General features: G+C 47.4%; 1 protein-coding gene across 2 annotated transcripts in view; it reads right to left on the bottom strand.

The window, feature by feature from the left end:
* CHRNG (cholinergic receptor nicotinic gamma subunit) overlaps positions 1-19302 on the bottom strand; it is a 29568-nt gene extending 10266 nt beyond the window's left edge. The window contains exons 1-10 of one of the 2 annotated variants that reach the window (XM_083442263.1): positions 19153-19239; positions 15784-15834; positions 14243-14382; positions 11997-12041; positions 11489-11598; positions 9913-10068; positions 8540-8637; positions 4611-4814; positions 1736-1850; positions 143-257 (exon numbers count right to left, since the gene is read on the bottom strand). In XM_083442263.1, coding sequence (XP_083298389.1) covers positions 143-257; positions 1736-1850; positions 4611-4814; positions 8540-8637; positions 9913-10068; positions 11489-11598; positions 11997-12041; positions 14243-14338 — 939 coding nt within the window. In that variant the 5' untranslated portion in view covers positions 14339-14382; positions 15784-15834; positions 19153-19239. Of the gene's footprint in view, positions 1-142; positions 258-1735; positions 1851-4610; positions 4815-8539; positions 8638-9912; positions 10069-11488; positions 11599-11996; positions 12042-14242; positions 14383-15783; positions 15835-19152 lie in introns of both variants that reach the window. The other variant, XM_083442262.1, reaches the window with a different exon arrangement.
* Positions 19303-23557: the final 4255 nt, after the last annotated feature.

Below are 23557 nucleotides of genomic sequence, written 5' to 3'. Positions count from 1 at the left end.
TAGAGGGACCTGTGGTCTGAGTCAGAATAAGGCAGTTTCCTAGGTAAGGCAAAGGCCAAGTCTTGGGGCTCAGCGGTGCAAGGAGGTCTAACGTGAGCAGGGGGCCAGCCCAGAGCTTCTGGGCAGCATCCGCTGGACTTACCTCCCGGACCCGTGCGGACATGGAGTGAGTGTTGGGGGTCCTCAGGGAAACGTTGAGTACAATGACAGCGTTGACGACAATGGCAATAGTAACCACCAAGAGGAAAGTTAAGTACCTTTGGGGAGAAAAAGGAAAACGGCACACTGGTCACCTACCCTAATCAGTGGCAAAATCAACCATTTCATATTCTTCATCAGTCTGAGAATTTGTTCTTCTAAGTAATTGGAAAATGCCTTTCCCCTAATGCACACATATCGGTATGCAAATTTGTCCATGTTTTTGCAATTTTACGTTTTCCCCATATATGATGCATTCAGTAATAATATGCATTTGTAGGCGCAGTTTTGCAAAAAAACAAAACAAAACCCCGGATATACACTGGAACCTCGGTTTTGAACATAATCTGTTCCAGAAGACCGTTTGACTTCCGAAACATTCAAAAACTGAAAACTCAATACTAAAGCCTCAATACAATAAGGAAACGGAGAACAGAAGCCACCTTGGAAGTTTGACTTCTGAGGCGCGTTTGAAAATGGAAGCATTTATTTCTGGGTTTATGGCGTTTCGGTTCTGAAACGTTTGTCAATGGAGACATTCGAAAACTGAGGTTCCACTGTAATGCATTTGTGAATATATGCATTTGTAGGCACCGTTCCTCTGGTATACCCAGTTTTTGTCTATAGAGAAATGCACTACAAAATTCAGAGAGTTGTGAATTCTGAAGGACAGCTGTGCTTAACTTATTGTATCTTGGGGGCGGGGGGGGGTGGCAAATCAGGAAGGCTCACCTAAAAATGCAAACAGAACCAAATTTCCCTTCTATCCTAACCACCAACCATGTGTACTTCTGAGTTGCTGAATGGAGGAGGAGAGGAACTTCACAGAGCAGTTTGGCAAACCACTCTGCAAAGTCCCCCCCCCATGAAACGTGGCTGGAGTGAGGTTTAATGGAGGAAGGAGGTGCTTCAGCCAGTGGTTTAGCAAGCAGCTCTGTGAAGCCCCCCCCCCCCCCCTTGGCAGCCTTGGTCATGCATCTATCAGGATAACGTCTGATGAAGTGGCTGCTAGCCCTCAAGAGCTTCCGCCATAATAAAATAAAGCCATGCCAACAGCCGGAGACCAAATCCAACATCTAGAGCTCACGTCCTGCCACTCTGGCGGGCTTCTCACGGGGCCTTGGACAAGCCGCTACCTCTCCCTCATTCCCCACCGGCAAAATGGATTTATCCATTATCTGTCATGCAACAGTGTTGGGAAGATAAATCCCGCAACTCCCTTTCGCAAAGAGTTGCCACTTCAGTGATGAACTGGTGTAATAACATCAGAAACATGCCGATGCCCCAATGCAGGGGAATCTTTGCTAAAATGAAAGGAGTGGCTTTTTGGAAACTATTTATCTGTCTAATTCTCCTTCAAAGCCACCCAGGCTGGAGGCCATCACTGCCACCTACCAATAATAATAATAATAATAATAATAATAATTTATACCCCACCCATCTGGCTGGGCTTCCCCAGCCACTCTGGGCAGCTTCTAACAAAATATTAAAATACAGTAATGCATCAAACATTAAAAGCTAAACATCGTTTGCTTACTTTTCAATGAGCGGCACGGCCTGCGAGGTTTCGGGGACCTTTTTTGCAATCAGGAAGAGGAAGACGGTCTGGGCCAGGAGGACGTTGATTGAAACCGTGCACTTCTGACCACCAGCTGCAGAGAGAGAGACAGAGAGAGGGAGAGAGGGAGAGAGGGAGAGAGAGAGAGAGAGAGAGAGAGAGAGAGAAAGAGAGAGGCGCAATAAGGCTTCTGCCTTGCTTCATCATGCTCTCACGCCCCGTCCCAAGAAGGTCCACCCCAGGAATGCCTAGTTGCTCTGAAAATAGAGGCCTGGGATGCAGGAGTATCACTTATTGTCCTCCTCTCAGCAGTTGACAGGCAGGGAATACAGTGGTACCTCAGGTTACAGACGCTTCAAGTTACATACGCTTCAGGTTACAGACTCCGCTAACCCAGAAATAGTACCTCGGGTTAAGAACTTTGCTTCAGGGTGAGAACAAAAATTGTGCAGTGGCGGTGCAGTGGCAGCAGGAGGCCCCATTAGCTAAAGTGGTACCTCAGGTTAAGAACAGTTTCAGGTTAAGAACGGACCTTCGGAATGAATTAAGTACTTAACTGTATCTGAAACGGTACCAGGGGCTTCCTCTCTAAACGTAGGACCATGCCCCCTCCCAACCCCTTCCAACCCCACTTTTTCTCTACTGCCACAGGGTTAAAAGAAAGGGATGCTTCGCTGATTGGTTCTCAGCATAATCAAAACCCCAGACTAGCGGGGAAAGAGACCTCAGCCTCTGGACCACGTCATGATTGACTTCCACCAAGCAGACCTTGATGAGCCAGGAGCTCCTTATGAACCTCCCCAACTCAATTCCAGGCTTGGTCCTGGAGACGTTAGGAAGAGCAGGTCCGCTGCTGGATCAAGCCCCACTCACTTGTGTGCCAGTCCTACTCCCAATCTTGCTTCTGCCCTGCTCCAGCCCTCACATCCAGTAAACGGCACCAGGATGAGAGATGGGAGAGGCAGAGCCCTCAAAATGCAAAGCACCTTCCACCCTGTGTCTTCTGAACCCTAAAAACAACTCTCTCCTACCAGGATGCTCTGTGAGTCCCATCTGCAGGTGTTTCCTCTGCCTAATCGCAGGCTAGGGGATGAGGGGCTTTATCTATCAAACTTCCAGTTGCCACTAGGCCACGTCGCTGCCTCTTGGCCTTGTTCCTGCTGAGATGGGACCCAGTTTTGCTCTGAGCTTTCTCAGTTCTTTTCTGCTAAACAGAGGTGGTGAGTCAGGCAGCTGATCTATCAGGTTAGAGGGAGGGATTCTCAACCTGCCACTGTGTGCTGTTGTACATTGTTTGGATGGAGAAAAGTTTTTCCTCCTCTCTCATCGTGCTGAGGAATTCAGGGTCCTGCAGATTCAGGGAGTGACTCTCCTAAAAGGAAAGGTTGCAGTATTGGGGCCTTTGAGTTAGAGGAGACATGGTAGTAAAGGTAAAGGGACCCCTGACCATTAGGACCAGTCGCGGACGACTGTGAGGTTGAGGTGCTCATCTCGCTCGAGGGAGCCAGCGTACAGCTTCCGGGTCATGTGGCCAGCATGATTAAGCCACTTCTGGCAAACCAGAGCAGCGCACGGGAACGCCGTTTACCTTTCCGCCAGTGCGGTACCTATTTATCTACTTGCACTTTGACGTGCTTTCGAACTGCTAGGTTGGCAGGAGCAGGGACTGAGAAACGGGAGCTCACCCCATCGTGGGGATTCGAACCGCCGACCTTCTGATCGGCAAGTCCTAGGCTCTGTGGTTTAACCCACAGTGCCACCTGTGTCCCTGGAGACATGATAGAAGTTTATACCTGGCATTGAGAAAGCAGGACTTTGGACTAGATGGACGATTGGCCTGATCCAGGAGTCTTCTCTTATGTCATCACTTTGCAGTTTTTGACACCTACAGAAAACGCTTCTTTTCTCCTAAGCCTTCCCAAATTTTATTCCTGCAGTTTTTAATTCTTGATGGTTTTAGGATTTTGATACTGTTTTACGATCTGTTTCTTGCTTTATGTTCCATTTCTGCACTTCGCTTTTTATGCGGGTTTTATATTTCATCGTCAGGTGGAGTTGGTTCTTACAAGAAGCTTGAGAAAAATGCAGTCACAGAAAATAGGGGGGTCCTGAAAACGGACACCCCAGGAGCCAAAGACCCAAGCGTAAAGAGGTTACCCTATGTTTACTAATATACACCTGCCTGCAGTCTGTTTGGATGAAGGGGCAACTTAGATATCTGATGAAGTGAATAAATAGGCCTGGAAGTCGTGAGAGGGCTTTCGACAGTGCAAATCTGGAGGCAATCATAGCCCGTGTCATGCTAAACACGTGCTTGCTGCAAAAACCAGCAGGCACACACTAAATTCCCCCTGTCCTGGATGGTCTTCTGCTATTGCAGGACTACAATTCCCATCGTCCTTGACCACTGGCTGTGCTGGCTAGGACTGATGGGAGTTGTAGTTCAGCCACATTGGAAGACCCACCAATTTCCACTTCCTCTTGACCAACCCGGTTCCTTGCCTCCCTGTGAAGCAAACCCTGGGAGCTGTCCAGAGTGCTGAATCCTTAGCCCAGGGTGCGGGAAGCTGGGCTTTCCAGACTACAGTTCCCATCATCCTTCAACACCCGGGGGGCCACAGGCTAACCAGACCTAACCCAGGCCAGCCAAAGCACCACAGGTGGAATCCACAAACATATTAAAAAATGCTGTGAAAATGCATTTTTTTAAAAAAAATAAAAAACGTTTTGAAAAATACATTGAATTTGCCATAGCTCACTGTCGCCATCTGGTGTCACATTTGTATATTGCCCTTTACAACACACTTATTTGAAGCTGTATAGCTGAGTCCACAGTGATACTTTTGGCGCTGACCTTTCGCTGGGAGGAAGTACACCAGCACAGCAACCGAGGAAATGAGCACGCAAGGGATGATGATGTTGATGATGTAGAAGAGTGGCTTCCTCTGGATGATGAGGAAGAAGATGATCTGCTGGTACCCTATGTCATCTGGCGTGAAGTGCTGGGCGTTCACAACCTTCTTGGCTGGCCGGTGCTTGATTGCCCATTCCCCGTTCTCTGTCAGGAGAAGGCAGCACCATGTGGGTAGGAGCAAATATACACACAAATATCAGTCACATTAACTATGGAGCTTCTGAGACCAGCAGCTCAGAGCTCTCCCCCTCCCACTTTTCTGCAATTCCCTGTTTTTGGCATCACCATGAATTCTCGCATCCCAACCTTTTAAAACAAACACATGCGCAGCAAGTTTCAAGCCCTCCTTCAACAATACAGAAATAACAGTAAATGATAGTAATTCTGAGTCACAGCAGAACCCAAAATTCTTGCTTTGCAAAACTGGAGTGGCTATTCTGCAAAATATTCTCCAGTGGAGATAGTCTCCAACAGGAGATCTCAAAAGCCTATCAAATAATTCTTTGATGAGAAATGTCACCTTTGCCCAACTAATAAAGCACCTGAAAAGAAAGCATCACTCATTGCCTCCAGACCACCTTGAGCTCCCCATCTTCCAAACATTTTTGGGCAGTAGTGCCTGTTTCACTAAGGCCCCTCCAACCTCAGTTTGCCCCAGACACACCCACTTTGCCCAGCAGCTTCCCCCTTCTCCACAGTCTCAGTGTTGCCCTTGCGGAAATCAAGAGATGAGGAGGGGACAAAACTTGTCTAAATTGTTCTGCCTGTCCTTAGCTCTGGCGCCCCCTACTGTTGACCTCCCTGCCAAATGCTCCAGCGGGCACCAGCTGCCGCTGTTTTGGGGGTCCCCAAGTCTGGTCCTGGCGGCCACCTCGATCTGAAGCCAGGCTGCCACGTTGAGGCGAGGAACGGAGCCTGGGGGAAGGGACCTGCTGGCGACGAACGAGCTGATGGGGAAACGAGTGCAAACAATAAAGGTGCAGAGCGAAATCCCTTTCCTACCTGGTGTGTGTGTGTGTGTGTGTGTGTGAGAGAGAGAGAGAGAGAGAGAGAGAGAGAGAGAGAGAGAGAGAGCTGACACAACAGAGTCCCTGAGAAAAGTGCCCTGGATCTGAGTGAGGATTTAGGGCCCTGTGTGAACGATATACCCACAATAGCAAGACTCATCCGATCATCTGGGCCAGGATGCCTGGAGCTGCCAGCTTACTGCCTGGCACCGCAAAGGGGCTTCTGCCAGAAGCTGGAATCTGATGGAGAGAGAGCTGATTCTGCCATTTGTTTGGTCCCCAAGGCCTCCAGTGGCCCGGCTGCCATATAAAAGCCCACATTTATCTCCCTCTCTCTTTCTCTCTCTCTGGGCTGCAACACGAAGCCAAGCGTGACACGCTATTAAGCTGGTGTTTTCTTGTTTATTCCCCCCGCCGTCTGCGGGAGAGATAGATTTTTAACCGTGCAAAATAACTGGCTTGTCCCCCATCATGAGAAAACAAGAAAGCCTCTCGCTTCCAAAGAGGAACTTTTCCACCTCCGAGATGCTATTAAAACATGATGGAAAATGGCAGCCGCAGCTGCTGGCGACGGCTGCGTTCCTGGATCAATTGGCTGAAATGTAACTGTTAGCTTTAGGAGTGGCTGGGAGGGAAGGAGAGGAGCCAGCAGAACAAAGGGGGGGGGGAATGACAAATGCCAAACATTCTCCTGCAGTGATTCTTATTAATAACCTACAGAAGCAGGCTGGGGAGGGGGGGGACACATGGCCAGAGAGCAAAGTGAGGCAAACCTTGGAAGCCATTAAGAGGGGGATGCAAACAGGTGACAGGTGTGATTCCCAGGTGCAAAGCGGAAGAGGGACCCCAAGTGCAGCCCCCCAAGCCCTCAGGACTCTCCCCACCCCCTTCCTTAGCCACACCTCCTCCTCAGCCCTGCCTCACACCCACCCCAAAGATCTGTGCCTGGCTGGAACGTGCCCTTGAGTTCTGATAATGTCTCCTGCTAGTCTGGATGGAGGAAGGAGAGGGACGTGTGAGTTTGTGTAGAAACTACCCTACTCTAGAAAGGGGAAATTTGCATGAATTGCTCCACCCACCTTTTGCCCGTGGCCCCATTCGCCACTGGATTGTGGCCCCTGGAATGTTACCCATTCCAGCTGGGAAAAGGGGGGGCCATGGTATTAACTTTCCAATGTCTCGATACCAGTCTTTTAGCAGAAATAAGGGCGTGAAGAGTCCACTTACGTTAGGGTTGCCATATTTCTAAAAGTGGGAACCTGGGCACAAAAGTTGTTGACCTTTTAAGGAAATTTGCCCACTTCTGACATGGGTTGACATGCATTTGGGTTTTCCCAGACATTTTTAGTGATTTTGGAAATTCCGCCTGGAAGCTATTTCCGGCAGATGAATCCTGGATATGTCCAGGAAAACCCGGACATAGGGCAGCCCTAATTTATGTTGACCCGCAGTCAAACCCCATATGGTTGGTATGTGGCTTAGGATAATACTATTCTATGGCAATTTTAAAATATTCCCCAAAGTAGTATTTATACATCTTAATACTTTCCTCCAGAAATTTGCAAGCGTCGGATACTGCATAAGCATGTTTCAAAGAAGCATTTCCTTATTATGTGCAGCATGTTGTTGTAGATCATCCCTTTCTGTGCAAGTGTAGTAGAGCCCAATGAATTCTAAATATTACTTTTTGTTGTATAATACATAATCCATAATCTAACAACACATTAGCTACCAAAGTTAAAACATTGTCCCACTGATTGGGTGAGATAGGAACCTTCAGTTCTTTATTCCATCTGTTTCTCATGTTTGGTACGTCAAATTGATTATACCAAATGCCCTGACTTACACCTCATGGACAGAGCTTAGATGACCGTCGGGTTCTCTTCCGACTCTACACTTCCATGATTCTATGGTTTATAGTTAATCAGTTTCCCTGCTAAATCGTTTCGCCCACTCAGAACAACTCGACTGCCCTGCCCCCACCAGGGCCAGGGAGCATCTAAATCATGGGTAGGCAAACTAAGGCCTGGGGGCCAGATGCGGCCCAATCGCCTTCTCAATCTGGCCCGCGGACGGTCCGGAAATCAGTGTGTTTTTACATGAGTAGAATGTCTGCTTTTATTTAAAATGCATCTCTGGGTTATTTGTAGGGCGTAGGAATTCGTTCATTTTTTCATCTTTGAAATATAGTCCTGCCCAGCACCACAAGGTCTTAGGGGCAGTGGACCGGCCCCCTGCTGAAAAAGTTTGCTGACCCCGATCTAAACGATGCTTTGCCTTTGTGGTATCTGTGCCAAAAATGCTTTTGTTTTCCAAATCCTCCAAATGCCCTCAGGATTCCAGGCAGCCCTGTCATTTCCTAAAGAGTAGTGCCAGGTGGAGGGAGAGAGAGACAGTTTTATCCCTCAAACATTTTCTAACATTAGAAATCAGGGGAGTTTGCCAGCAACGCTGGCAGGCAATAGGATCAGGACCAGAAAAAAAAAGATGTGCTTCCTCTGTATTCAACTCATGGGATTCATTGCAGGTACAGATGGTTGCTTAGAAAGCCTTAAAAAATAACTTGACACTGAGGATATATCTATCAGTTACTATTAAATGGAGCCTCCATGTTAAGGGGCAATTTAACTGTAAATACCAAAGGATGGGAACAAATGACAGGGGAAGGGCGTCCCTTTTCCTTGGAGACTTTGCAGGTTTCGCAGAGGCATGAGACACACTGCTGCAGGAAACTGGAGGCTGAATTTAGCCAACGCAATGCAACAAGACTAGTCTTATGTTTTTTGATGTTAAGGATTTGGACAGCATCATTACCTCCTCGCCCCCCGTTGTCCCCCTCGGCTTGCATGCAGGTGGGGTTACCTGTGAAAGCTTCGGGGTCAATAAAGATCCATTCTATTGTCTGCTCATCTTCAACGGTCAACAGCAGGTTGATTTCACGGGCATTGTAGGTCTGTGACCTTAAACATAAAATCACCCAGTAAGGCCAAATCAAGTAAGGTTTTTTCCTGCTGCTCCAGAGGGTAGGAGCCGAATCAATTACAAAAAAAGGATATTGCCACTAAACACTAGGAGGAACCTTCTGATGGTAGGAGCTGTTCAACAGTGGAATGGATTCCTTTGGAAAGGAAGTTGGTTTGCCATCGGTCAAGGATTCTTTAGCCACGATTCCTGCCAGAGAACTACTGCCAGGCCTTCTATGACACCAGCGCAATTCAGCCAATCACTTCCAGAGGCCTCTAGACCAGAGCAGAATCCCTTACTGCGCTACAATATACAGATAACCAAGGTTCATCAGATCCGAGTCTTAGGGAACCATGGTTCACATCTGGTGGGGTTGTTGGAAGGCCAGACGTTATCAGCATATTGTGATTTTGGCTGTAAATGAAATATTTGGACTGAGGTAGACCAATGATCCCTCTTTATGCCTTTTGAGCAATGGGAATGATCAAAGGATACAGAAAAATATCCACATTCAAGTGTTGGATAACTTCAGCTCTAGCAAGGAGGACTTAGAAGGATGGCCGTAAACTGAATAAGGAAGAATTAGTTAGTGCTTTATGGGAGCAGGTGGCAATTGTTAAATTGATATTATTCATGTTAAAGAAATATGAAAATTTTAGAGAAATGTTAGACTGTTGGGAACCGGTTGTGTGATATCTAAAAAGAGAACTTTAGATATCAGGTTACATGCTAATATAAGTAAATGTACGAATGGATAAAATGATTATTTAAAATACCTGTTTATCCTCTCATTATCATGTATATTGTTTCGGTGTATGTTTTATAATGTATACAGGTATTTTCTAAAGTAATTCGAGTGTATAGGGCTGCATACTTTGAATTTATGCAACTGCTTAGAAGTGGGGAGCTAACAATCAAACGGCAGATACATTTCGTTAAATAAGTAAACACAAACAAATATATGTTACCATATGAAAAATTAATTTAAAAAATATGATATAAATGCAGAAAGAAAATGTGCCCACAGTTAGAAATGAATATATATTATCCCCGTCAGGCATTAAAATTTCCAACACAAGTAGCATTTGCTTTTTGGGGGGAGTGGGGGTAGGAACATGAATGAGCAAGGTAAGTCCCCCTTCATCTACTGCCTTCCTCTCCACCCTCACTGAGACACCCCCTCCACCCTCTAAATCACGCAGGGGACTGCCACGGGTGCAAGAGGCTCTCCCCTTCAGAAAGCTCGCCCTCCAACTAGTACAGAGACTCACTGGAACACCATGGAGCAGTTTTGCCAGTCGAAGGGGAAGAAAGTGACCACAATGGGGCAGACGCTGCGGTAGATGGCCGGGGGGAGCCAGGAGATGCTGCCGTCGGGGGACACCAGGACGTTGACGTACAGCGCGACCTCAAACACCCCGTCGATGCTGAGGGGAACAAGGGGAGGAAGAGGTCAGGAGAGCCGGGATCCCTTTCCCCACCCTCTTGCAGCAGGGCTGTCCTGCCATTTGGGACCCGAGGGCTGCAGTGAAGGTTGGTCACCCTTGAGAGGGATGCTTGGCAGAGGTGGGCATGGTCAACACAAGCACATTCAAGCAGGCAGGCAGGCACACATAGAAGACTCTCCTCTCCTGCCCCAGCACTGCTATGGAGCGAGGAAACACTTTCCCCCCTCTGCTCTGCACCTGCGCTGAGATAGGAGGAGGTGTCCTCTTGTACTCATTGCTAAAGAGTGAGAAAACAGGGTTTTCATCTTCTCCGTACCAGCGCTGAGATAGGAGATGTTGCTCTTCGGCCCCAGTGCTGCTGTGGGGAGGCAACTCGGCATATTTTCTCCTTCCCTATCCCAGCGCTGGTCTCAGAGGAGAGCAACCTCACCTCCTAGCTAAGAGCTGCCACAGAGTGGGGAAATAGAGGTGGGTGGGGGGAGCCCTCTTCTTATCTTGGAAAAGGGCCTCTTCTACCCTCTGCTATAGGGCCTTGTGGTTCCTTTATTTTTCCTGGCTTTCTAAGACCATCTAAGTTCAGACCCTTCTGGCAGTCTATAGTCAAATGAATGGGGTTGTCTCTGATCTCAGCACTAAGTGCCACAGCGCTAAGATCAGAGATAAGATTATCTCCAGTCATCGTTGTGTGGTGCTTAGTGCCAAGATCAGCGTACTTAGATCAGATGTGACAGCTCTCTGCACCTAATGCCATATGGCACCTGCCTGGTAACAGACAGGTGGGCATAGTTTGCCCCAAAAGCCCTTGTGGGCCAAATCCAGAGGTTTTCATGAACTAAAATACGCTCAAGGGCTGGAGGTCCCCCACCAATATTATTAAAAGGATCTTCTATGATGAAGGACATTGCTAGCTCATATAATGCAATCTTAAATGCTGCATGTAAGCTCTGTTTTAATTGTTCTTCCTGCTAATTAGTTCATGAGGGAGGACTCAGTCAGTAGAGCCTGAAACTGTTAATCTCAGGTTTGTGGGTTCAAACCCCATGTTCGGCAAAAGATTCATGCATTGCCAGTGGTTGGTCTAGATGATCCCTGTGGTCGCTTCCAACTTTTCAATTTTACGATTCTTTGAACTAGAGACAGACGATGCCTCCTTCTGGGTGAAGGCTGCTCTTTCCCCCAAAACTCAGCAATTTCTCTGGGAACTAATTCCTGGAAGGAGCCCAGGAGGACCCCACCAAGATCAAGTAAGCTACCTGGCTACAAGGAGACATGCTAGGTCACATCTCCTATCTACAGAAGGGGAATCCCAAGTTCACCTGCAGCCAGCTGGCAGATGAGCTGGAGGAGGAAGAAGAGGAGGAGGAAGAGGAGGAAGAGAACAACCCTTTCGGATACTGACTTGTTCTCCAGGACAATGTCTGGCAGCCACACCATGGTGGAGGGGATTCGTAAACACTTGATGTTGTCGTAATCAGCCGCATCCCACTGCAGGCGGTAATCGTGCCATTTCTGCCAACAAAGAAATCAGTTACCGGTAATTACACTGGCCAGCCTGCTGGGTATTTCGCAATGGAACATGCTACTGTCTTGAGGCTGACTTCCTTCCTGGTAAATTTGAATCCAGGGTAAATTTCAACTAGAAGCACAACTAGAGTTCCCAAACCCAGAATCCAGGATGCTAGGAAAATTATCAGTATCCCTGGATTTCTCCCCCCCCCCCTAAAAATTAGAATCATAGAATCATAGAGTTGGAAGAGACCATAAGGGCCATCGAGTCCAACCCCTTAATTAATAACTAATTAAGTTATTAGCTCTTGAGACTTCCAAAGTAGGAAAGGCGGAGTTAAGGGGTCCGTAATTTGCAACACATAAAAGATAACAGGTGAAGCTTGGGCTGCTTCTCTTACCAGTTCTACCCAAACGTTGGTTGTGAGAGCCTCGTCCCTCTCATTCTGGAAAAAGAGAGAAGACAGCATTAGAATGTAGGAGGAACCCTGTGGCTGGATCAGGTCCATCTAGGGCAGGATCCTGTTCTCCCCATGGCCAACCAGATGCCTGTGTGAAACCCACAAGCAGGATCTGAGCAGAAGAGCCCTCTCTCCCTTTTAAAGTCATCTAGGTCGTGCCTTGGAGCCTTATCCTCCATGAATCCTCCTTTGAAAACCGTCTAAGGCAGTGTTTCCTAAACTTGGGTCTCCAGCTGTTTTTGGACCAAAGTTCCCATCATCCCTGACCGCTGGCCCTGCTAGCTAGGGATGATGGGTGTTGTAGTCCAAAAACAGCTGGACTCCCAAGTTAGGGAAACACCAATCTAAGGTCTTATCCACACTTAACTTTTGCCCTGCTCTTTCCAGGCACAGGTCCGGGCTTAAAAGTTCCACACTTGTCTTTTTGCTCCAGGAAAACCCGCTCTTTAATGCTAAATCGGAGCAAATGCTAATTCAGTTTTTCTGTCAATTGCCATTTGCTCCGATTGAGCTTCAAAGAGCAGGTTTCCACAGAGAAAGCTCTGGAAGGGGAGGGGAATGATGCTCATACACAGAACTTTAAAGAGTAGGCCGTGCCTGGAAAGAGCAGAGAAAAGGTGAGTGTTGTTGTTGTTGTTGTTGTTGTTGTTGTTGTTGTTACAGTAGCGCCTTGGCTATCATAACCCTCTGGTTATGTAAACTTCACATTACGAAAGCGGCAAACCCAAAAGTATCGGACTGGGTTTCGCTGCACACAGGCACAGAAGCAGTTTACCACCCTGCGCATGCGCAGAACAGTGATCCACGGGTTGTGGAAACCTCGGGATCCGGCTGGACCTCCGGAACAGATCCCATTTGCAACTAGAGGTACCACTGTATTATATTTGTACCCCACCCATCTGACTGCGTTGCTGCAGCCACTCTGGGCGGTTTTCGACAGATATATAAACAGCATAAAACATAAAAAACTTCCTGATACAGGGCTGCCTTCAGATGTCTTCTAAAAGTTGTGTAGTTCTTTATCTCCTTGATATCCACAGGGAGGGCGTTCCACAAGGCGGGCACCACTACCAAGAAGGCCCTGTGCCTGGTTCCTTGTAGCCTCACTTCTCGCAATGAGGGAACCGCCAGAAGGCCCTCGGAGTTGGACCTCAGTGTCTAGGCTGAACAATGGTGGTGGAGACCTCCTCACAGTTGGACAACTGTAACATTGATCCAGTCTTGCTACAACTTACCCCAAACTTCTATAATCTACACCTTTTGAAAGCAAACAGGGGGCTGTAGAGGGAGACTCTGTCATCTTTGCATCTTGGCCTTTAGTGAGACTACTTCAGTGGAAATAAGCAGCAAGAGGGGGTTTCAAACCACCCTGTGACCCTCGGATGAATGTTTAATATGTATGTAAGTTTAATAAAATGTATGTAAAATAAAAAGTATGTAAGTTTAATAAAATAAAATAAATAAGTAAGGGTGCCAGTTGGCTTGTACCCATGACGACATCCTCAAGGCACCGCCACTTTTGCGACTGTTTGTAAACGTTTCCCTCCTTTCATTTTTGAAAACAAGGCTAAGGTTGAATGTACGAGCCGATAAATGTACATTGGGTGCTTTGAGCAATAAAAATGATGGAGAACATACTTAAAGCTAAAAGGAGAGGCAAGACTGGAGGCTGACGCTACATTCAGCTTGATATAATGTGTGTTCGCTGTGTAAGTCGGGAAGCCAGGCTCACATCATGTGTGAAGAGCCTGCTGCGATTTTTTAAATGATAAATCTGTCTTGAGCCTTAAATCTCCACCTGCTATTGGAGCTTGCTGCGGATGCATTCGTGCTTCCTTTAGGAACTAGAACATGCAGCCTTGCTAGCGAGCAACATAATTCTGAAATGTAAATTTTAGGTATGAGATGTTAAGAACGTAAGAAATGCCAAAATCCGGCATCTACCTCTTGCTTTCCATTCTACATGACAGTCGGAGGGCCCTCTGCAGTGCCCCCAAGAATCAGTCATATGCCCTAAATAGTCATCAATATCCCTCCCTTCCATGAATTTAATCTTTTAAAGCCATCTAGGTTCATGGGCATCACTGCGTCTTGTGGAAAGGAGTTCCATAGTTTAACTATATGTTGCATGGGGGACAGGAAATAAAGCCTTTATTTATTTATTTATTCCTTCCTTCCTTCCTCACCAGTGTGATGAGATTGGTGAGGGTTAGCTTGACCGAAACGTCAACAATGTCCCTCTCGTCCTTGGCTGGGCGGAATTTGCGGTCATAGTTGGCCATCAGGTCTTTGAGAAGCTTCTCCTCCTGGTTTCGGCTCAGGACCACTGGAGAAAGACAATGAAGAAGCAACTCTTTGTTATGTTTGGAGAGCCAAAGGGGCATTGGAAAGCCACTTCCGCCCTTCGGAGGAGGTGGAGTTGCGGGCTTCACGGCCCCACCACATGTGCGGCTGCTGGAACCCAGCCCCAGCGTGATTGGGGGGATTCCCAGCCGCATCACCTCCTGGCCAGCCAATCGGCTGGCTCTGGGGGTGTGGCCTGGCTTATTTAAAGCAGGGCGCGGCTGGGGATCTTCCTCTTTGCTGCTTACCAGCTGTTCCTGCTTTTCCCACCCTCTGGCTCTATAAGGTGTTCGTTCCTTGACCTTGCTATGGACCTCGGTTGGTCACCGTTGAGGGGTCTGGTAGGAATTTTTCCACTTGGCAAATTGGCACCAGCCACTTAGTTTTTGCCTACCTTGTAGCAAATCGTCACAACTTTCTGGGTATTGGCGGTTAGGCATTGGTATTGTTCTGTAGTTGGAAGAAGGGAAGGAAGCGCCATTACCTGCCCCGCATATTGAAGGGTAGTCCAATAAAGGATTCCGGGGGGCGTGGCCCTGTCTGAAGCCTGTGGAGGTGAGAGCCTAAGGCACGCCCCCTATCGGTGACCCCGGGGGAGTTCCTAGTTGATGTGCATCAGCAGGACTCCCCCTAATGCTGGTTAACCCTTCCCGGACTTCTAGCGGACAGGCTGAAGTCGGATATAGTCAGTTAGGACCAATGCCTAAGCCAATACCGCTCATCACCTGTAACCAATAAAGTTGTGGCCTTTTTTAGCCCATTAACCTTAATAATTGTGTCATGTGACATACTGGGGAAATAATGCAAAAGGGTTTCGATGAAGCATTTGAAGGGAAGGTGGTGGCGTCACGCAGGTGTTAGGGAAAGTGACTCCAGACAGGTGCAGCAGCAAGCAAGAAAGTTGGGGGGGGGGTCCTTGCAAGGGGAGCAGGAGGCCTGAGGATGGCGGAGCCTGAGGACAAAGACCCCAGGCAGAGATGAGTCAGGATATGAGAGCAGAGAAATAAAGGGGACAAGGGCCCTGAAGAGAAGGAGAAGGAGCTTGTGCTGGATTTTGGTGTGGACAGAAAGCCAGAGGGGCGTCTGAGAGGAATGAATGACAGCCAAATGATGGGTAGCTGTGAGGAGAACCAGGTGGGACAATGGGAGACTTGAGAGCAGAAGGTTATAGTGGTCAAGGCAAGAGAAGACCAGGTGTGGACCAGAGAGTTGCCAAAGGGTACAGGGCTGGGGTGCGGCACACCCAGCTGTGTCCTCCAACATCTCATGGCTGTTCCCCAACATCAGGCATCTACTGAATGTGGCAGCTGCCTCACTCGACCCAACGGTAGGGCCGGCTCTGAGAGTTCTGGGAATGAATTGTGTGCTGAGTGAGGAAAATCACCTTCTTTTGTTTCTGCAGCGCTTACTGCCGTTCAATCTCATCAGGAAACGTCTGAGGAGGAACAGACAAATCTGAAAAATCTCGTTTCTCTCAGTTTCTCATTTTTCTAATTTCAGTTCTCCGCATTTCTTCATCAGCATTCTTTTTTTAAAAAACAACAACAACCCTAAACCATCATTTTAATGTAAATTCCTTCTAATATACACACTTCTGCATGTGATGTTACCTAATTATTGCATTGCAGGGATTGAATGATCCTTGGTACCCCTTTCAACTCTATAATTCAATTCAACTCTACAATTCAATTCATTTTTATTTATTTTTTTGCAAATAATTTCCCATCACATAATGCATTTTTGGATGGCGATATACGTGTTGCCATGCACGCTTTCCCGTGTTTAGTACATGCTTTTTTTTGGTACATGTTGCTTCACTGGTGAATTGCATTGCAAAATTTGGAGAAGTGTGGATTCTGAAAGACGCCCGTGTTTCGGTTTGAATCTTCTTTCAGAAAGTGCAGGTTAGATGTGGCCTACTCTGGGGTTGCGGCACTCATCTCGCTTTATTGGCCGAGGGAGCCGGCGTACAGCTTCCGGGTCATGTGGCCAGCATGACTAAGCCGCTTCTGGCGAACCAGAGCAGTGCACGGAAACGCCGTTTACCTTCCCGCCGGAGCGGTACCTATTTATCTACTTGCACTTTGACGTTCTTTCGAACTGCTAGGTGGGCAGGAGCAGGGACCGAGCAACGGCAGCTCACCCCATCGCGGGGATTCAAACTACCGACCTTCTGATCGGCAAGTCCTAGGTTCTGTGGTTTAACCCACAGAGCCACCCGCATGCCCACGGGTTAGATGAGTTCACCTTTAAATGCAGAGCAAATTGAATTTCTAGTGACAGGCAGACATCTCCCTTTTTACTTCCGCCACACCAAGCATACTTGCATACACCTTTATCACGTTCCACCTTTATCACACACACCCCGCCGCCTCCCTAAGCAAAAACCCGCCCCCTGCACAAATCCAAACTTACTCCCATCCCTGGGCAGAAATGGGAATTTAATGAGGCAGGTGGAAGGCATTCCATAAATAATAATGGATTCATATTAAAAACCCCTCAGCTCCGCCTGCCATCTATCCCTGTCTAGTCTAGTCCACAGATGGTTACCTTGATAACTATTTTTTAATCCCGTACATTATCAAATTATTAGCCCACAATAACTGCCCAATAAAATCTAAAAGGGAAGTGTGTGGGAGAAGTGCTGGCAAATTGCCTTCATTAGGGTAATTGCAGCTGCCTGCTGAGGAGTCTATAGAGCCAGGCAGGGTCGGGAGGCTGAGTGGGCGGCTCCAAGGGGAGACTGAACTTTGGAAAACTCTTAATGTGACTGTCGGCTGGCACCTGCCACCCCCATGCTTGCTAATGGACACGGCCAGCAGCTGCTCTCCCCCAAACAGGACTCTCCATCCACAATGACTTTAATAGTCATTCCCTTGCCATAATTGGATGGTCTTGGGCTCAGGAAGGGAGGAGAAAGACCTCCCTTTTATCAGGGTCTTGCAGGGGAAATCCCAACTTTGGGACTTCAAAGCACCTCACACCTCGTTCCATTGTGATGTCAGGTGGCTGATCAATAGGAAGCCCAAGTTTGGCCCAGTTAAGTCATCCCTCCTGAGATTTCCAGCTGCTGGAAACAATGGCGTTCTCTGGCTCCTTGCTCCCGAGTCTGGTCTTGCTGCCTTGCTGTGCTGTTCCTTGCCCAACCTCCCTGGGATCTTGACCTTGGACTCGTGCCTGACTTTATCTCTGGATCCTGCTTGGGCTTAGGCTGGTTCTCTGTTTGGATTGTGTTGCCTCTGCAACCCAGCCCTCGTAGGCGAGCACTTTGGTGGCAGGGCACCCCTGGAGCATGGCATTGCTGGGGGTTGGTCTAGATGACCCACGGGTCCCTTCCAACTCTACAATTCCGTGATTGTCTCGCTGAAACAGAATACATCGCAGGACCTCATAAAAACTCACACAGCGCCAGTGAGTCGGAGGACCAAGATAGAGGTGTGTGGCAGGAGGCAAACTTATATGCTTGTTCACCTGTGTGTCTGCCCCATCCCTGTGTGGTTGTGCAGTGGGACCTGGAAGTCCAGAGTTCAAATTCCTACTCAGCCAGGAAGCTCACTGGATTGCCTTGAGACTCTGTGCCTAACCTACCACACAGGGTTGTTGTAAAGATAACTCAGGCCAGGGAAGGCGGAGACAATATGATTTTATACTGTGTTTTTGTATAATGTTGGAAGCCACCCAGAGAGGCTGGGGCAACCTAGCCGGATGAGCAGAGTATACGTAATTAATTGTTATGTTATTAATAAATATTTGATTATCTAAAAGTGCTATATAAATGCAATTTTGTGCTGTGTGTGTGTGTGTGTGCGCGCGCGCGTGCGCGCGTTGAAGGTAAAGGTAAAGGGACCCCTGACCATTAGGTCCAGTTGCGGACAACTTTGGGGTTGCGGCGCTCATCTCGCTTTATTGGCCAAGGGAGCCGGTGTACAGCTTCTGGGTCATGTGACCAGCATGACTAAGCTGCTTCTGGCGAACTAGAGCAGCACACGGAAACACCATTTACCTTCCCGCCGGAGCGGTACCTATTTATCTACTTGCACTGTGTGCAAGGTTGGCAGGAGCTGGGACCGAGCAACAGGAGCTCACTCCGTCGCGGGGATTCAAACCTCCGACCTTCTGATCGGCAAGTCTTAGGCTTGTGGTAGGAGCAGCTTAAAACTGAAAGGGACAAAGGTGTTGTAAATGCTCCTTAGGTGTCACTTACCTGTTTTCCAGTTTCATATCTATCATCTATCTATCTATCTACCTATATCTATCTATCTATCTATCTATCTATCTATCTATCTATCTATCATCTATCTATCATCTATCATCTCCAATCCATGAAATTTTGTGCCTAGTTCCCCCCAACTGCATTGTGTCCATGACAAATCCCTCTGATACCCCATTTGTTTTACCCCACAGAAGGAGGCTACAGAGGCGAGGGCGGGGTCTGCCCATCCCTTGTTTGCTCATTAGGCAATAGCTCAGGGGCAGAGAATCCGCTTTGCATTAAGACGGCCCCCGGGTCAGCCCCCACCTGCCCTTCCAGGTTTTGCTGGGGCCGTCCCCTGCCTGAAACCATGGAGACCCACTGCCCAGCTGTGTAGACCATTCCCAACCATCTGACTCCCCACAAGAGTTTCCTGCTTTCGCATTTCATCTCAGTTCCAAGCAATTCCTCCCCTTTCCCGCTCCCAAGGAAAAGCTTCCGAGTTCCGTTTTAGCGCATCAACATGAGCCCAGGAGTTCCACCTGGACTGAGCCTCCTTACCTGTGAGGAAGGTGAAGGCGAGGACCAGGCTAGGCCAACCCATGCCGGTGGCGCAGATCGGTCTTCCTTCCTAACCCCAAGCAGCAGCAGTGTGTGTGGGTGGGTGGATGGGTGGGAGGGTCTGGAGGACTATTTTGAGCTGAAACCCACCTCTCCCATCCTCCTCCTCCCCCCTATCCCCCCACCCTCCTTTTCAGCCACTTGGCAGACCAGCTGTCCCATGAGTGCTTGCATTGTCAGCTGTTTCCTTGATGGTGATGGACGACTGCCTTTGGAAAAACAGAGTGGAGAAGGTGAGGCGGGGGGGGGGGGGCTGGCTGTCCCTGCCAACCCCCTTGGGCATGCAAGCTGAACTGAGCCATTGAGCGCAGTCCTATCTTCCCAATGGGACTGGGGCAGAACTGCAGCAAGGAGACAGTGCCAGGAACATCTCTGTGCCCAGGGCATTGTTTGATCAGGGAAGCTATAAGGGCCCCTATTTATAGGAACAAAGAGGACGGCCAGCCTCCGGCAGCAGACATTTCTGCCCACTTGAGATGGGCTTCATACCAAAGATTGCAGTGAACAGAGGCTTGCCTATAAAGTAGAGGTGGGATGAGAGAAGGCTTTTTTCTCCATAGATGATCAAAGAGAAGGACTTATACCTTGCATGATAGGAACTCCTCAGATTAGCTGAGGACACCTTCCACCCCGTCTATTGTACCTGAGTATAAGGATGGAGGGAAAATTCAATTTTGTTTGCGTTTTAATGAGAAACTACCGGACGCAGGTGGCGCTGTGGGTTAAACAACAGAGCCTAGGGTTTGCTGATTGGAAGGTCGGCGGTTCGAATCCCCTCGACAGGGTGAGCTCCCGTTGCTCAGTCCCTGCTCCTGCCAACCTAGCAGTTCGAAAGCACGTCAAAGTGCATGTAGATAAATAGGTACCGCACTGGCAGGGGGAAAAAAAACACCAAAACAAAGTGCAAGTAGATAAATAGGTACCGCTCTGGCGGGAAGGTAAACGGCGTTTCTGTGCACTGCTCTGGTTCGCCAGAAGCAGCTTGGTCATGCTGGCCACATGACCCGGAAGCTGTACGCCGGCTCCCTCAGCCAATAAAGCGATATGAGCACCACAACCCCAGAGTCGGCCACACAAGCTATCCTTTGGAATTCACACATCTCTGGATTTTTGCAGAACGGTTCTGCAACCAAACAGTAGGTCGACAGGTGCATATATTAGGGAGAGATTTGCATAAAATGCATAGTAAGGCACAAAGAGGAGTTGTACCAGGGGAAATTGCTGCAGAAATGTAGAGGACTGAATTCAGGACTGGAAAGGGGACGGATGGACGGACGGAATAAGGGAACTGAAATTGACAGATTCATCCATCCTTATCTGAGTGCCATATTCTGCCAACAGGAGACACCGTGAAACGTGCTTGCCAGTTGTTTCAGTGTTTATCATTATTTAATTTCTGGGGAAAGCGGAGAGTAGAATTCAAACTTGCCTGGCATGTATTCGCTCAAGTTCTTTGTATTAGAAGCTTGACCCCTAATCTTGGACATCTGGAGATCACGTTGGAGCTGCCTGATGGAAGCCACTCTGCACGTGTTCAGTGCGTGATAGAAGCAGCCTCGCTCTTCTGACCCTGGTGGCAAAAATACCACCAAGCCTAGAATTTTATTTTATTTTTACCCCGGGGGGGGGGGGGGAGGTCCCTGGAGGCTCCGCTAGGCCTTCTATAAACAGTACAGTTTTTCTTCCACCCTCCCGGCAACTTCTGATTTTGCCAGCAGCAGCCCCCTGCTTGGTGTGGGGCTTGTTTTATATGCTTTTATAATGCCTTTGTATTGGCTTTAGGCTTTAATGGTGCTTTAAAGAGAAAGAAAAAGAAAGAAAGCATTGTATGCCTCTCAGGGAAAAAATAATTAAGCAGTTTATAAATGCTTTTAAATAAATAAATTTTTGTTTGTTTTTTAAATTCATTTTTATTCGATTTTACAAAAATGAGTTTATAACAGTACCACTTAGATATCCATATAAAGAGACTTCTCTGGATCTCGCGACTTCCCCCCCATCCCTTCCATGTGTCCTAATGTAAACATTTCCAACTACATATTATTTCCTAATCTATCTTTTGTGTTCATCCATATTATCCATAATACCTGTTACATTACAAGTGATATTAAAACCCTGCTAATGTTTAAATTTCTTCTCTATAAGTTTTATAATTGAGTTCAGTATCAGGAGTCTATCTGATGATAATTATATTAATCCTCTTGTATCTTATAGTGTGGTGGTTTGTTTGATTTTTCTGTTATTTGTTTGTTTGATTGTATGTTTGTTTACTTGCATGTACGTCTGTTTTTTCTTAAATGTATTTATTTTAAATTAATAAAGATAAATTTTAATTTTTTAAAAAAAACCCTGCTAATGTTTTCATCTGCTTACAGTGGTCTCCTAAATAAATTATAAAAAAATTCCCATTCCTTTTAAAAGGTTTTGTCCTCTTGGTTCCTGAGTTTCCCAGTCAGCTTCGCCATTTCGGCGTATCCACCAGCTTAGTTTGCCGTTCTTCTCTGGTAGGGACTCTTTCTTCTTTCCAATTAAACAAATAAATTTGTATCATTTCTATCGAGAAGCTGAGGGGGTCAGTGTGCGCAACCACAATATGCCCCCCACCCTGACTGAACCAGTGATGGTGTCACTGAAGGGAGCAGGAATTCTCCTCAGCTTGACGTCTTCAAGCCTGCCCTTTGATCCCACTCATTCCCAACAAGATCCTGGCCCACCCTCAGGCCACAGCTGTCGGTGGTCCACATTCCTGGAACCTCAGCTGCCACCTGTGAAATGGGATCTGTGCCGCAGAGAAAGGCACTTCCTCTGAGGCCATGTCTCCTTTGCCCACCACAGCCTGACCCCCTAACCTCCTTTCTCCACACAACAGCCGGCAGCAGATGCGGCAGGGCCTGGGGGTTAAAAATAAGCCCCCAGACATGACTTGGCTCAGTCCAGAGGTCGCTTCAGGAAGCCACTCCTGTTGCTTTGTGGCAACTTTGAGACCCATTTTGGATGAAGATTCGGGGCACACAGCACAGAGTGAATTGAGGCTGTGATTTATTCTAGCCTAAGTATTTTTGTCAGGAATGTTCATTTCAAAGTGGATGAGGGCAGGTGTAAATCTAATCAAGTTTTAATGTGCTTGGAGCAATCACCATTGTGCTTAACGGCTGCTGGAGAGTAGGAATCTCTCTTCCAACTCTCTCCCTCCAACAGTGCTGGGCCTTTTGTATGGTTATTTTTAATGCAATGCTTCCAAATGCACAAACCTCCATTTTGCCCATTGTGAAATACGATCATCACTGTCTGAATCTTCTATCGGATTTGAAATTGCTTTCATATGTGCTAGTTTCGATTGTCTTATGTGGAATTGTTTCAAATTCTTTAAAATATGCAGTTGCAGCCATCGTTGCCTTTAAATATGCAATTGTAATTATTGTTAAATCGCTTTGAGACATGTTATTTAAATGAATAAATAGCTGGCTGCGGAGGTTTGGTAGTGTTTTTGTTTTGTTTGCTACAGTCAATTGGTGTCTAAATTTTGTTAAATGAAGACTGTAAGCAGTATTTGCTGTTGTGATTATCCGGGGGAATATTTTTTAATTAAAAGGTGCATATACAGAAATACCTGCACACCAGGATGGGAGAAGATACTGTAGGGCGATGTTCTCCCTTCCCTGTCAGATGCAGGATGCGTCAGAAAACCAGTTGCTGAGGTTCATAAGTGAGAAGAGTGTTTTTGCCCTCAGCTCCTGTTTGCAGACTTCACAGAGGTTTCTCTGACTGCTCAGGGAAGGACAAAAAACACCAAAACACACACATATACATTCCATCAAGCCCTCCCCCTGATATGGATGGCAAGATTAGAGAACTGGGCCAAAACAAACAAGATGAACTTTAACAGGGAGAAATGTAAAGTATTGCACTTGACCTCACCTGGAGTACTGTGTCCAGTTCTGGGCACCACAGTTCAAGAAGGACACTGACAAACTGGAACGTGTCCAGAGGAGGGCAGCCAAAATGGTCAAAGGCCTGGAAACGATGCCTTATGAGGAACGGCTAAGGGAGCTGGGCATGTTTAGCCTGGAGAAGAGGAGGTTAAGGGGTGATATGATAGCCATGTTGAAATATATAAAAGGATGTCACATAGAGGAGGGAGAAAGGTTGTTTTCTGATGCTCCAGAGAAGCGGACACGGAGCAATGGATCCAAACTACAAGAAGGAAGATTCCACCTAGACATTAGGAAGAACTTCCTGACAGTAAGAGCTGTTCGACAGTGGAATTTGCTGCCAAGGAGTGTGGTGGAGTCTCCTTCTTTGGAGGTCTTTAAGCAGAGGCTTGACAACCATATGTCAGGAGTGC

The sequence above is a fragment of the Podarcis tiliguerta genome, assembly GCF_965153285.1.
Source record: "Podarcis tiliguerta genome assembly, chromosome: 5".
Taxonomy (NCBI): domain Eukaryota; kingdom Metazoa; phylum Chordata; class Lepidosauria; order Squamata; family Lacertidae; genus Podarcis; species Podarcis tiliguerta.
The sequence above is the reverse complement of the archived record's forward strand: the minus strand, read 5'-3'. Positions and strand labels throughout refer to the sequence as shown.